Raw genomic sequence first — 16,106 nt, 5'->3', positions numbered from 1 at the left:
TTTTCTGATACCACTTCTGTCAGTTCAATTCTGACACTGACTCTAAGAGTGAGTCCAGACCCCACAGTTTATCCCCCAAGACTGCTTCCATTTCAGGAACCAGTTGTGAATGAGGTGCTCAGGCTGTCTACCCTTCTGCCTAGCCTGTTCCCCTGACCCCCCTCAGGTTTGACAGTTCACTAGAATGACTCACAGAACTCAAGAAAATATATTTACTCATTTATTGTTAAGGGTACAGCTCAGTAGTTCAAATGGAAGAGATGTATAGGACAAGGGGTGGGGTGGAGTTGGGGCACAAATCTTCTGTGTCCTTCCTAGGCATGGCACACTCTTCCTCCACATGCTTGTGTTCACCAACTTGTGTTCACCACCTTGCTCCAGATCTCTTTGTTAAAGAGTTTTCACAGAGCTCAATCTCCAGTGGGCTTCTCAGTGCCCCTTCCTGAGGTTGGTAAACTTACAAGGCCTTTAATCACTTGGTCTTTCTGGTGAGCAGTCCCTTCCCAAAGCTGCCTGGGGGCCCCACCCTAATGTGGCCCTAAGTTACATTAGCATAAACCTTCTGTGTTGGAAGGGGTCATTATGAAAGACAAAAGACATTCCTATCATCTAGGAAATTCCAGGGGTTTTAGGAGCTCTGTACCAGGAACCCAGGAGAAAGACCAAAACTTATTTTTACCACAGTGAAATTACCAAAAAATTTACTTGCTTTTCTTTCTTTCTCTCTCTCTTTCTCTTTCTTTCTTTTATCTTTTTCCCTTTTTGAACTTGCTTTTCATTCACGTTGTTTACCATTAATATTTGACATAGTTTTATAATCTGAGAATATACATTTTTTATGAAAGATGCTCATTATTAGCAAAACTTAATCTTCAAATCTTTTCATGCACTGTTTGTGCTTTATGCCTAGAATGAACCACTGGGCTTGGGGCATCTAGCTAGGAGCCTCCTTTCCCCCCATAAAGATCTTTTCCCTAGGAGCTGGATTGTCTGGTGGAGTTTAGTGGGCAGCCAGCCAGTAATAATGATAATGCAGAAAGGGTTCCATGGCTTCTTTAAATTTAGAGCTCAAGGACTCCAGAAAACTTAAAGGGGCTGTAGTTCTGAGATTCTCAACAGGGAATTGGACCTCTAAAGCATTTAAGAACCTAGGAGACAGGTTTTGGTGTCGCTGTGTGGTGAAACTGTGGGTACTGGGAAGGAATGTGGAAGATACCTCTTATTTCACAATTTATTTTGCTTATGATTGGCACACTCCCTTTTTATGCTTAAAGTTGCCCAGCCCCAGTTCTAAGTGCTGGTGTGATTGAACTTCAGTATTAGAGAGAGTGTTTAGTTATTGATGTAAAATAACTTTTCTAGCCACTCTGGATAGCAAAACGATAATTGGTACTACATAGCCTTTTTGCTGCTATAGTGATTTGACATTTTTTAAAAAGGAAGCTAACATAGGATACAGACATGTCTGGCCTAGTTATTTCCATGTTGCTGAAGCTGGCATTGTATGTGTTGCAAAGCCAAAGTCTTTTTCCCTGGTTGCTTGCTCCCTCCCCATCTGTTGGTCAAGATCTGCTGACTTTTTAATACATGTCAAATGCTTTTGTAGAATAGTCTTAATTAAATTGCAACTCGACTACCTTTGTAGTTACAGCTAAGTTTCACTACCTTTGTAGAACAATGAGTACTATAATTATTTTGGAAATAAAAAAATTTACGTGCTCTTTTCTAAGTGGGTTGGAATTGTTGATGTTTTAAAATTTATATTGACTTAAAAGTGCCTTTAATCATTCAAGAGTTATAGCTAACATTTAGTAAGCATTTACTGTATGCCAGGCACTGTTCTAAATTCCTTACATGTATTAATCAACATACTCTATGAAGAAGGTCTTACTATTTCATTTTTAGAGAAGGGAAAACAACCACAGAGAAGTTATGTAACTTGCCTAAGGTCACATAGAGTGGCAGACCCAGTCTGACTCTTGAACCAATGCTTTTTTTTTTAAATTAACATATAATGTATTATTTGTTCATGGGTACAGGTCTGTGATTCATCAGTTTTACACAATTCACAGCACTCACCATAGCACATACCCTCCCCAGTATCCATCACCCAGCCACCCCATCCCTCCCACCCTGCTCCACTCCAGCAACCCTCAGTTTGTTTCCTGAGATTAAGAGCCTCTTATGGTTTTTCTCCCTCTCTGGTTTCCTCTTGTTTCATTTTCCCCTTCCTTCCCCTATGATCCTCTGCCTTGTTTCTCAAATTCCACATACCAGTGAGATCATATGATAATTGTCTTTCTCTGTTTGACTTATTTTGCTTAGCATAATACCCTCTAGTTCCATCCACATCGTTGCAAACGGCAAGATTTCATTTTTTCATGGCTGCATAATATTCCATTGTGTGTGTGTGTATGTGTATGTGTGTATATATATACACACACAATTTTATCTTCCAATAAAATTCATACACACACACACACACACACACACACACACACACACACACACACCACATCTTCTTTATCCGTTCATCTGTTGGTGGACATCTAGGCTCTTTCCATATTGTGGCTATTGTGGACATTGATGCTATGAACATTGGGGTGCACATGCCCCTTTGGATCACTACATTTGTATCTTTGGGGTAAATACCCAGTAGTGCAATTGCTGGGTCGTAGGGTAGCTCTGTTTTCAACTTTTTGAGGAACCTCCATACTGTTTTCCAGAGCGGCTGCACCAGCTTGCATTCCCACCAACAGTGTAGGAGGGTTCCCCTTTCTCCGCATCCTCGCCAACATCTGTCTGTTCCTGACTTGTTGAACCAATGCTTTTAACAGGGGACCCAAAACCAGTTTCTGACAGGTTGCTGAGCTTAGGTCAGGAAGCCTGAGAAATGAAAGATTTATGGGACTATAGAAAGAAGAAGAGCAAACTCTGTCTTACTAATTCTTCTTCCCTTCTCCTAATAAAATCTCGTAGTTGTCTGCAGGGTGAAGAAATAGGAAATGAACTTAGCTCCTGTTTCTTGCTTCCTCCTCTCCCTTCCTCTTCCCAGTGCTGGCAGCTGTCATAGGTACATACTTGCCACTCCATTTGCACTGATCATGTTTTTTTTTTTTTTTTAAAGATTTATTTATTTATTTTGAGAGAGTGAGAAAGAGAGAGAGTACATGAGAGCAGGGAGGGTTTGAGGGAGAAGCAGGCCCCTCGCCGAGCAGGGAGCCCGATGCGGGACCCGATCCCTGGATTCCAGGATCATGACCTGAGCCGAAGGCAGTCGCTTAACCAACTGAGCCACCCAGGCGCCCGATCATGTTTGTTTTTAATCACTGTCACTTCTCAGGAGAGGTAGTGACTATTATGGTGTTTTAGAGCAGGGGCTTGGCAGTCATACCGCTTGGGTTTAAATTCATTAACTGGCTGAGTAATCTTGGCCTGCTTAACTTTACTGAGCTTCACTTTTCTTACCTGCAAAACAGGGATAATATAGTATATACTTCGTACGGTTGTTCAGAGGATGAAATGTACAAAAATGTGTAATATGTGTAGAACAGTATATAGCACATTGTAAGTGCTATATAAGTATTTGCTCCTGTTATTCTTATTTGAGAACACTTAGGTTAAACTAGTAATTGAAGCACCTCTGAAGTATCTTGGTTCATGCTCTCTCAATATCTAACGTGAGTTTTTCATTACTAAATATGTAAAATGCCTGGTTGATACAGCTATTTCATGTTGGTAATTTTGATTCTACTTGAGGAAATTCACTTCTAGGTGATCTAAAATGCCAGTAATGTTTATCTTAGCTTAGATTCTTGTGTTAACTGGTATTCCTTGTCTTGCGATCATGTAAGATAGTAGTTCTCAAGCTTCATTTTACGTTAGGATCATGTAGAGAGTGTTGAGTTCTGATTTATTAGATTTGGGGTGAAGGTCTGGGAATCTGAATTGTTAAACCCATTCCAGGTAATTCTGGGGGTCTGATAATTTTGGAGTTGCTGATTTAGAGGCTGAATTCAAACATGTAGGCAGTGATGATTTTAAACTAAAAACATTTAATTCGTCATTTAACAATAGTGATCGGCTCTGTTCTCATACTAAATTATTTTGTTAACACCTGTTAGGTTACTTATTTTTAGGAACTACTCTGTGAAATACAGAAATAAGATACAGGAACTATAAAAAGAAATAATACAGAAGTCTTCAGGTGAAGAAATATTTGGGTGGGTTTCTTGTTTCATTTATTTTTGTGTGTGCTTCATTAGCTAAATAGATACATTCAGTTAATTTTAACTTACGTTTTTGGCATACCGATTATGTGCAGAGTGTGAAAAGTTTCGATTAGGTACTAATCCACCAGTGTAAGTTTTGACCCACTTGGATGAAAATAGGTGTGAAGTAGGATCGATTTAACTAGCACACTTGGTAGATGAATTTATGTGTATTGAGTATGTGCTGTGAGGTCCTTTTATATTTAATCTTTATAACAACTGTGCAAGGTGTTGACATAATTAGTTCTGTTTTACAAATGACAACATTAAGGCAAAAAGAGGTTAAGAACCTTGCCCGGGTCACTAGTAAGTGCAGAGCAGAGATTAAAACCCAGTTTTCCTGACTTCAAAGTTAAGAAAATTACTATTACTTATAAATGAAGTTTATGTATTTTGGATATTCTTTCCAACTTTTTAGGCAGGTCACACAGAGAAGGGCCCAGTTGGCTTGGGGACTGTTTCTTCTGCTGGGACAGGAAAAGATACAGACTTCTAAAAGATCTCAAAGTAGTAATGTTTGTTCAGTGATCTAGCCACACTATATGCAGAGCACATCTCTGTTACATGAATCTGTTACCTTCCATTGGAAAATCGTAAAGATTGCCCTCAGAAAGTTTGTCATTTAGTTTTAATGAATTTGTGCTTAAGAATGCAGAGAGAGGAGACAGCTGGGTGACTCAGTCGGTTGTGTGTCTGACTCTTGATCTAGGCTTGGGTCTTGATCTCAGGGTCGTGAGTTTAAGCCCTGGGTATGCTGGGAGTGGAGCCTACTTAAAAAAAAAAAATGCTGAGAGATTTGTGAGCCCATTTGAAATAGTGTTACCTTTTTTCCTAAACTTACATTGTAGATTTTTCTAGTACAAATTGTGTTGTATCCATATGTTTTACTTTACAGTTGGAAGTTTCCTGGTGGCCAGAATGATCTCTCTCTCTCTCTTTTTAAAGATTTATGTATTTGAGACAGAGAGAGAGACAGACAGGGGGATGAGGCAGAAGGAGAGAATCTTCAGGCAGACTCCTAGTGGAGCACGGATCCCATCTTAGGGCTCGATTTCACAATCCATGAGATCATGACCTGGGTGGAAACCAAGAGTTGGGCACTTAACTGACTGAGCCACCCAGGTACCCCAAGAATGATCTCATTAACACTTCCTTATTCTTGCTGGTATCAGAGAGAGGTACTACATTTAAGGTTTCCACAGAAAGAACCAGTATTCTAAGACTGCTATTTGTGAATGGGCTGCTGAAGACAGCTAATTTTGGTGGAATTTTCAAATATATTTATAATATATAAAAAAGGGAATTTAGTGTGAATCAGATTTAAATTATTCTTTTTAAATACAGTTATTAATGAAAGCTCTTCTTTGGAATGTTTTAGACTAGCTCCAGCCTTGTCCATCACAGCTTGTCATAGTTGTTATTTCACACATGAGGCAGTCATATTCATAGCTCTGATCATGGGAACTTTTTGTTCTCAGTTTCTTCTTTCTTATTCCCTAGGGAATCTTAATGAAAATTTTGAGAAACAGGGCGCCTGGGTGGCTCAGTTGGTTAAGCGACTGCCTTCGGCTCAGGTCATGATCCTGGAGTCCCGGGATCGAGTCCCGCGTTGGGCTCCCTGCTTGGCAGGGAGTCTGCTTCTCCCTCTGACCCTCTTCCCTCTCGTGCTCTCTGTCTCTCATTCCCTCTCTCTCAAATAAATAAATAAAATTAAAAAAAAAATTTTGAGAAACAGTGGCTCTTCCTCCACTAGAAGTTTCAAGCTTTAAGTGGCCTGTTGATTTTGTATTTGCTTGTTAATATGGGTTGTAAGTCTTAAAAGTGAATACCAGATATAGAATGAAGATAAGGAGCTTCATAGTTATGGTGGCAATTAATTTGATTTCAACCACAATTAAAATTTAGAAGGAACCTTTATCTTAGGTGTTTTTGAGACAGTCTCAAAGGTGGTCAGCTTTACTGTAAAGTTACTTGATAGATATTACTAGAATTTCAATGATTCTAAGACACTTTTCTCCCACATTTAACACTTCTAAATTTAGGATGTATTTAAAAATCATTGGCTTCTTAGAGTCTATGAAATATAGTAGTTAGGATATTAGTTCTGCTGCTGTAACAGAGAAATCCAAAATACTAGGGACTTTAATGAAAGAGAAGTTTCTTTCTTGTGTTAAGAGTCCTGGAGGCAATCCAGGGCTGGCCCTTCCTATTGTGTTACTCATCCTTAACATGTAATTTGTGTCTTGTGGTTCAGTATGACTGCTTCAGCTGTCATCATCATGTCTGCCTTCCATCCTACAGGTTGGAACAGGGAGACTGTTCCCCTTGCTTTTAAGGCTAGTCCTGAAAGTTGCATCCATCATTTCCACTCCATTAATCACAGTGGTCACAGTCCAGCTGCAGAGGACTTTAGGAAATGTAGTCTGTCTTTATTGGGGACCATATGCTTAAGTGAAAATTCTGTTACCAAAGAAGAAAGGAAGAATTGGCAGACCACTAGCAGTCTCTGCCACAGTGGTCAACCATTACTTTCTGCCCAGTGTTTATGATTAAACTATACATAAAATCACCTGGCAGTAATAATAGGAGAAATAGAAGGTGTAAGAACTGAACTTGAAATAGATTTGTAGGCACCTGGAAAATATTCTGTAGAATGATCAGAACTCTCTGCTTACCTTTCTTTTCTTCACTGTGAATTGAAAAGAAATTCTACAGAAGACCTTATTATTTTTTTTTTTCCAGAACATTATGCTTTTTTTCAGCGGTAGATTCAGGAACCCTGAGAAGAAAGTTTTTCCTCATCTTTATTATTATGTAAAAGACATTCTTTAGGAGTAATTCTGTATAATTAGTACTCAGTGTGCTTAATTATTTTGATAAATAATTTTGATTTAGTTTAGGGATTAAGATCTTTAACCTTTAATGCTGTATTAGTATGAGTGCTTCTTTAGTGCATTATAAGGAAAAGGGAAGGAACAAGATAAAAGGAGGTTAAATAAAGAGAAGTACAATCAGGATGATTTTGATGCGGAATGAGAGAGTGTGTATTTTCTAAGTCACTCCTAATATATGTACAGAGATGTTAACAGGCATTTATAACTCATTATGATTAAGAGTTGTGATGGGTACTGTAGGACAAAGTAGGCATGGCATCCAGCCCAGTTAGGTGGTTCTGACATTTTTATGTTTAATAAGGTGGCGGCTCTAGCCAACAAGAAATTGCAACCCCTTCAGAATTCTAATTGAGATAGGGCTTTATCTTAAAATGTAGGTATACAGGGCATGGTGTTTCTTTTTTATTCTTCCAGGAAAACTTTTCTGGAAAAAGTTTTCATTGATGGCTCAGTTGGTTGGGCGTCTGGTTCTTGGTTTCAGCTCAGGTCATGATTTCAGGGTCCTGGGATTGAGCCCTGTGTTGGGCTCTGTGGTCAGTGGGGAGTCTGCTTGAGGGATCTCTCCCTCTTCCTCTGCCCCTCCCCTGCATGCACACTCTTAACTCTCTAAGATAAATAAATCTTTTAAAAAAAAAGTTTTCATTGATTCTAAGATGCCATTTATTCTGATTTCTTAGATGTCAAAATGTGGGGAAAAAATGACTGCTAATGATTTTAAGAATCCTACGGTAAAGACATGTTCTGATTTTAGAGAAGTTTATTTATTTATAAAAGATTTTATTTATTGGGGGGCACACATTAAGGAGGATGGGCTGAGGGAGAGGGAGAAGCAGACTCTCCACAGAGCAGGGAGCCCAATGTGGGGCTCCATCCCAGGATCCTGGGATCATGACCTGAGCCAAAGGCAGAGGCTTAACCAACTGAGTCACTCAGGCGTCCTGATTTTAGAGATGTTTAAATGTAAAAGCAAGCATCTCTGAACTGATGAAATATAATAAATCTTTGGTGCATTTGTAGTCAATAGCTTCTTAGAGTGGAGGACTATAATAAGAGAAACTAATTATATCTGCTTATAAGTCAGTGTGCTTTAGAGTTATCTGACTCTTTATTATAAAAATGTATGGTTTTGGCCTCTCCATGCCATGAATATTGAGTTAGTAACTAGGCAACCTGGTGTCAAAATAGCTGCTGAGACCAGGGATCACCCTGATCTTTGTCCAATTCCTCATATTGCTCTTTTGTTACAAGGGGTTGGTGGTGGTGCTCTGTAGCTATAACCAACCTGAGTAATTATAGCTCTAAGATTGGATAAATGGACATTTCTTTAAATCAGTGACTTCTGTATTGCAGTCTAGGACACATACAACGTGTATGTACAAATGTGTGCACATACAACTGAAGGAAAAGTTTCACACCGTCATACTTGGCACACTACATGGGATTCATTCTGAAATAGCCTCTTCTCTTTCTTTTTTTATTTTTAATTTTTTTATTAGAGCACATGTGCAGTGGGGGAGGGGCAGAGAGAGAGGGAGAGAGAAAATCCCAAGCAGGCTGCACAGTCAGCCCAGAGCCCGACACAGGGCTTGATCTCACAACTTTGAGATCATGACCTGAGCCAAAATCAAGAGTCAGACACATTTTTAACTGACTAAACTACCCAGGTGCCCCGCACCTCATTATAGAAATACACTACTTTGGACTTTTAAAAAAACACGTTGAAAACAGCCAGGGATCAGAAACTTAGAAAATTGACTCTTACTTGTTTTTGTGACTTTGAGCTAGTCACTATTTCTCTTTTTAGTTTCTTTCAACCACAGTAGTTATGGTGCTAGTTCTGTTCTTGCTCTGAATGAGTGAATCTCCTGCTAGTAGAAGAAAAAAAAATATATCACTACAAATGAAACAAATATCCTTCATCTTTTTGTAGGTCATCATCGAATTTGAAATATTTAAAGTGGATACAAAACTGTTTCAGCAATGCAGACAATTAAGTGTGTTGTTGTGGGCGATGGTGCCGTTGGTAAAACATGTCTTCTGATATCCTACACAACAAACAAATTTCCATCTGAGTATGTACCAACTGTAAGTATAAAGGCTTCCATCTGTTAGTGAAATGTATTCTATTTGGAAATCTTTTGAAAACTATGTGTGTACTGAAATTTTTCTGTTGTTTGCCTTTGTGTCCTGTTTTTAAAGATCTTCTCATGGGTAAATCATACACACTTTAAAATTAACAGCTGAAGAATCAGTGAAGAGTCAGAAGGGTGATACAAGGGTATGCAAGAAGTGCTGGGAGACCAAACTCCAATAGACAAGATTCTAAAGAGTGGTGGTCTCAGTTTGGAGAAGTATGCTCCATGGCTTGGAATGAGGTGACCTTTTTCTTGATAACTTGACCAATGAGTCATCAGTGTTTGGAGGTCTGGGATGCTTTTTGGGGTCTTGTAACTTCAGAGAAAGTAGTATGTGTTTCCACTTACTCTCCTTAGGGGATAGAAGAGGATCTCATAGAGCTGTTGTCTTAGCAGTAATGGAGCTCCAAATAGGTTTTTACGGGCAGAGACCCGTTTTTGTTATGAGAACATTAGCAGAAGCCTTTGGGTGTCCTCTCCCACAAATGCTTTTTATCAGCTCCTTAGAAGAGTAGAGGGAAAATGGGAATAATAAAGATAATGAAGTGAGAGAGAAGAGTTAGAGTAACACTCACTTGTGAAAGAATGTGTTTGGGGATCCACTGTTTGTCCCAAGTTGGGTGATCCAACCCCGTGGTATAATTACGTTAAACACAGATGTTCTTTCGGTGATGCAGGCCGAGCTAGGGTTGGTCTGGCTTGCAGCAGTGACCACCTCTGTTGAGTTATTTTAGGAGTTATGAAGAACGTATATATAATTAATATGGGATTAGTATTGTTTGGAAGTAAAAAGGAAGAAAATGTTACTTTAGGTTAATCTTAATGAACATGAACATTGTTAAGAGGGTGAATACAGGTTAAGGGTTTGGTAATTATGTTTAATTAGAATTGACAATCTGTAATAACCCAAAGCAGACTAAGTGATTGAGGTAGGCCAAGGCTGTAGGAAGCAGGAAGGTTAGGTTTCTTGGAGGGGGAGAATTTGAAGGTATAATTAAATCTAAAATCATATTTTTGTGTTGGCCCATTTGGGGACATGGTAAGTGAAAAGTTCTGAGGTTGTGAAGGACTTTTAGGGGACTTTCAGAGATACATGAATCTTGTTTCAGAGGAGAGCTATCGGAATTTTGGCATTTCAGTCTGCATTAAAGTTATTTTCTTGTAAACATGATTTGAGTCTGTGTTATGACTTTGGTCATGAGGTGTTCTATTTAAGGGGGGCTAGCGGGTGTTTCATATATGTGTTTGTATGTGGGTCTCTGAAAGAGGGTTAGGTATGACTTAAAAAAATAATCTATGTGGTTGAGAGCTTAACCACATTCATTATAATTTTCCTTGTTCTTTTTTTTTTTAATATTTATTTGAGATAGAGCATGAGCAGGGGGCAGAGGGGGAGAGGGAGACGCAGACTCCCTGCCAAGCAGGGAGCGGGTCTTCATCCCAGAACCCCGGGATCATAACCTGAGCCGAAGGCAGATGCTTAACTGACTGAGCCACCCAGGTGCCCCTTTCTTGTTCTTATCAGGAACTGACTTTCCTTTAACTACCCCATGCCCTTGCTTCCACTCTTGTTTACATTTAAACAATCCATTAAAGCCTGAGCCAGAAAGTTAGATGAAGCTGGGCTGATCTGAAAATGTAACATTCTTCTAGTTGGAAAGATTGCTTTTCATTTTCAATTCAGAGGAACCCATTGTGTTGGGTCTTTTTCCATTTAGCGCCATTACCTCCCATTTTCACAAATGATTTAGCACAACCAATATTAGTATATACTGAGTTCATCATGGGTTTTACAGTATTCGCAAATAAAAGCATCTAGTCACAGAAGATCTCTTCGGTCATGTGATTTGTATCCAGTAACATAAGTTTTATTCATGAAATCTCAACAAATAATCTCCCACTCTTGTTTTGGACACCTCCTTGACTTCGAGGGTTCCCTTTATTTCTCTTTCTAATGGGCTTGTTTGTAACAAGGTGCTTCTTGTCTTGAACCCTGAAAGGAAGAAGATTATCATCGATCTAGGATATTTAAATTCTAGATTAAAATGAAATGGTCTGTGAAGAATTAATTTCTTAGAAATCAGATTGAGCATTAAGGTAAACTATAAACTTATTGTCTCAAAGTTTTAAACTTGAAGAGGATCGTTTTGTATAGCTCAGGGACTCTGCTTCTGTGACACCTCTAGCTTTTTTGTGGCTTTTAATCCATGCTGCTGGGGTAGAGCGGACCTCCCAGAACACATCCCCTGTCACTTTTTCCCAAGAATCATTTAGTTCATGCAAGGGTTTAGTTGGCAAGGTTGGTGTATATAAGAACCATATGACTAAGAGAGGATTAAGTTTTAGGGAAGAAATACTGCCTTTACTTAAGAGTTGTCCTAGCCCATTTTGACCATCCCTTTGCACACTAACGATGTTGTATTTTTATGTTTTTAGGTTTTTGACAACTATGCAGTCACAGTTATGATTGGTGGAGAGCCATATACTCTTGGACTTTTTGATACTGCAGGTGAAAACTTGATGTCTTTTGTGTTTTAAGTCTATAACTATTAAAGTTGCTGGTTGTCTTTTTTTGTGGACATTTTGGGAAACTAGCATATTAGCAAACCACTTGCCTTTTGTTAATACTTAGTAGGATTGAATATTATGATGGCTGATGCTTGACTCAAGAGGCAGTCCCAGACCTGGAGTCGCAATAGGAGTTTGGAGTTCCTTGGGTGGGTAGTGTGGAAGGAAATAAAGTAGGGTGAGAGCAGAGTATATTAGGAGGGCTGTATTATCACTCTCTGAAATTTGAAAGCTTATTTAGGATTTGTGTCTGTATAATATATGCTTCTTATAGAGATAATTTGTTATTTTATACTACATCTGAAAATGCTTTGAACATGAACCAATACCTAGCTCACATTGACATTTGTGGTCAGCTTTTGAAATTAAAGGAATAAATTGCTTTCTTCCTTAAGTATACCCAATTCCTCAGTGTTATTTCCTCATTGTTTTAGCAGTGGCTGTGCGTCTGAATTTCTGACTTCTCTCTCTCTGCAGTCTCTGTTATTATCAGCTTAATTAGCCAAAAGAAAATTTCAGTAAAGGTAACCTTTTCGTATTTAGGAATTTTAAGTGCTTCACTTTTTATGAGTTACTCTCTCCCTGTCCGCCAGCTGACATACTGCTCTTATGGAGTATGTTACACTGCTCATTTTGAGGAACTGTCTAGATTTAGTTGGGAAGGTGAAATGGAGAGGAAGTAGGACAGTAGTAAGCAGTTCATTTTAGAGATCAGTGGCTTTCTAATGGTGGTTTAGGCCTTTAAAATGTTTATGAATTAAGAATTATAAGTGTAATGGTGTATTGGAGGAAACTTGGAAAATAGAAAAAATAATGACCTGTACTTCATGATAGGTGAGGGATTTTCCTGTGTTTATGTGTACCCTTGGAGGCAATTTATATGCAGAAAAAAGATAATTTATGGCCTCTTGGGGTTGAAAATTAATTTTAAATTTTATTTTTAAATTTCAAATCAGTATTTAATCAGTATTTTGTTCTTTTAGCTTTAGGGAAGTAAAATAGAATAGAATTCAGTCATTTTAAGTGTTCAGTTTGATTAATTTTACTGACTAGATAGTCATGTAACCTCCACCATAATCAATGTCTATCACCTAAAAAATGTCCTTGTGCTCTTTAAGAATCCCTTTTTGATTTGGCCCCAGGCAGCCACAGCTTTGCTTTCTATCATTGTGGTTTTGCTCTTTTAGAATTTCATATAAATGGAATCCTATAATATGTAGTCTTTTGTGCTTGATTTCTTTCACTTAGCATCATGTTTTTGAGATTCATCTATTTGTATGTGTCAGTAGTTTTTTCTGATTGCTGTGTAGTAGTCCATACTGTGAATCTAGCACAATTTGGTTATCTGTCTACAAGTTGACGGACATTTGGGTTCCAGTTTTAAGCTTTTGTGAATAGTGGTGCTGTGCACATTTGTATACAAATCTTTGTATGGACATATTTTATATCTCTTCAGTATTTAGTTTTGGAGTGGGTAAGCCTTTAAATTTAGTTGTACAACTTAGTAAGTTTTTTATTACAGTAGTCACTTTTAAGAAATCATTCTCAAGGTGGCCGAGGGTCCTTTGATGAATATTGGTTTATTTAGCTTATGTTGACAAGACTTGAATCCCAATCAGCCTCATTTACAACTGTGTTAAATATCTTCTGGCACTTTAAACTGCATTTATAAATTTAATATATTCAGTTTTCTGTTTTAATTCAGTTTGTTTGACCTGACAAGTGAAGCATTCCCAGGCTTTTATATACATAGCCTCAGTTAGCCTGATAAGTTAGGATTTCATGTATTTATGTTTTAATTTATCATAAACAGTATTATTTATAACCTTTATAAAATTCTTAACATTTTTCAGCAAAAAAGCCCCAAGGTTAAGATCAGTTACTCAGTTACACATTTTAAATTGGAATCAGAGAACAAATCTTATCATGTTCTTTAATATGGCAGATTATTTTAAATATTATAGGCACTGGGTGTTAAATAAGGATAGATTATTCCTAAATGTAACTGAAAATTAACAATAATAGTATTTGATTTATTTCATCTTTATATTAGATTCTGAATCTTTCTAGGGGTTAAAAAACATTCACTAAGGAAATGATTTTACCAGCCCAGGCAAGTTGGGGGGTTTCCATCTTCATTGTTGAGGTTACTATAAGCCAGAGTTTTTTTCCTTTTTTGACAAGCATTGGACAGTTGGGGCAGTAGGCATCCATAGTGAGTCTCTGTTTTTGATACACTTAAGGGGAGACTTGTATCCTTCTGCAGACGCCTTAATCTCAGAGTCCCTGTCCCTGGTTCAAGTCATGCCATTAACTTAGTTTTCTTTCTGCTAAAGCTTTCATCCCCACTGAGATGGCCTCGGACTGTTTGGTTGTATTTAATCTGCTGACTTTATTTATTTATTTATTTATTTATTTATTTATTTATTTATTTTTATTTATTTATTTATTATTTATAAAGATTTTATTTATTCATTTGAGACACAGATACAGAGAGAGAGAGCATGAGCAGGGGCAGAGGCAGAGGGAGAGGGAGAAGCAGGCTCCCTGCTGAGCCAGGAGCCTGATAACGCCGCTCCATCCCAGGACCCTGGGATCATGACCTGAACCAAAGGCAGACGCTTAACGACTGAGCCACCCAGGCACCCCTAATCTGCTGTCATTTTCCCCTAATTTTTGTCATTTTGTTCTGAATTCTCTTTATAGCATTCCTATCTCACCTCTGGCTACAATTCTTTTTTTTTTCAGTGTGAAACAAAAACTGACAAGGGGAAACTATACTTCTCATACAAAGTCTCTAAACAAAGCTAATGGCTTATGTAGGTTTGGGAGGTGCTGGCTGCAACTCTGACAGATTTATTTAATACCATTTAAGATCAGAGATAGGTGGATACCTGGCTGGCTTAGTCAGTGGAGCATGACTCTTGATCTCAGGGTTGTTTAAGCCTCAAGGTAGTTTAAGTCCCAGGTTGGGGGTAGAGCCCACTTACTTTTTTAATTTTTATTTTATTTTATTTTATTTCATTTTATTTATTTATTATTTATTTATTTATTTATTTATTTATTTATTTTTTTTAGAGAGAGAGAGAGAGAGAATGAGCAGAGGGGGAGAGAGAGAGAGAAGCAGACTACCTGCTGAGCAGGGAGCCCGTCATGGGGCTCGATCCCAGGACCTAGAGATTTTGATCTGAGCCGAAGGCAGGCACTTAACTGAGCCATCCAGGCACCCCCTATATATATTTTTTTTTTATTAATTTTTTAAGATTTTATTTACTTGTCAGAGAGAGAAAGAGAGGGAGAGAGAGATTGACACTGAGCAAGCAGGGGAAGCAGCAGGCCGAGGGAGAGGGAGAATCAGGTTTGAAGCTTGATGCAGGACTCGATCCCAAGAACAGGACCTGAGCCAAAGGCAGACACTTAACTGACTGAGCCACCCAGGTGTCCCTAGAGCCTACTTAAAAGGAAAAAAAAAAAAAGATCACAGACAGGACTCTGTCTCTTGTCTCACAGCTTTTATTTCTGTCTGTGTGGTCACAACACTAAATTTTTGTTCATGAGTTCCCCCCACAGTTATTTTCTTCTTTTTTTTTCCTTCACATGTTGTACTATTGTGTATTTTGTTCTGTATTTAGCTTTTTTTTTACTCAACATGTTTATCTTGTTAAATTGTTGTATTGTATAATCATCACCCCACTGTCAGTTCTTTTTTTTTTTTTTTAAAGATTTTATTTATTTATTTGACAGAGACAGTGAGAGAGGGAACACAAGCAGGGGGAGTGGGAGAGGGAGAAGCAGGCTTCCCGCGGAGCAGGGAGCCCAATGCGGGGCTCCATCCCAGGACCCTGGGATATGACCCTAGCCGGCGGCAGACGCCCAACGACTGAGCCACCCAGGCGCCCCTGAATTTCATTTTAAATATGAGATTCTAAACAAGGGAAAGGTCGGCAACCCATGAGATGTATCCCTGCTTTTTTTGGCAAATGTTGGAAGTTAAGCAGTGAGCTGGTATGCTGTTGGAGTAGGTATAATTTAAGACTTGTAGTCAAGACCTGACTGGGACGTAGAGTGAAATTTTCTTGATCATGTTGTGTACCTTAAAGGATGCTCAGTGATGACATTGACTCTATCAAGTGAATAACAGCTATTTGTGACATACTTAGAGGATAAATTTTAGCTGGATAAATTATGCTTGGATAATGAATTTTGCTCATATTAAGGGACTACATTCATTCTTTTTC

The 16,106-nt window shown here is 38.4% G+C and overlaps 1 protein-coding gene across 4 annotated transcripts in view; it reads left to right on the top strand.

Annotated features, from left to right (window-relative positions):
* CDC42 (cell division cycle 42) overlaps window positions 1-16,106 on the top strand; it is a 48,486-nt gene that overhangs the window by 21,935 nt on the left and 10,445 nt on the right. For 3 of the 4 annotated variants that reach the window (XM_028090772.2, XM_088022573.1, XM_088022575.1), the window contains 2 exons: window positions 9,096-9,250; window positions 11,737-11,809. In XM_028090772.2, the coding sequence (XP_027946573.1) occupies window positions 9,146-9,250; window positions 11,737-11,809 (178 nt within the window). In that variant the 5' untranslated portion in view covers window positions 9,096-9,145. Of the gene's footprint in view, window positions 1-9,095; window positions 9,251-9,510; window positions 9,541-11,736; window positions 11,810-16,106 lie in introns of those variants that run through there. The other variant, XM_088022574.1, reaches the window with a different exon arrangement.

The sequence above is a fragment of the Eumetopias jubatus genome, unplaced genomic scaffold (genome assembly GCF_037043125.1).
Source record: "Eumetopias jubatus isolate StellerSeaLion01/CBP00866 unplaced genomic scaffold, mEumJub1_p1.0 scaffold_4, whole genome shotgun sequence".
Classification (NCBI taxonomy): Eukaryota; Metazoa; Chordata; class Mammalia; order Carnivora; family Otariidae; genus Eumetopias; species Eumetopias jubatus.
This window is presented reverse-complemented; position numbering and strand designations above follow the sequence as displayed.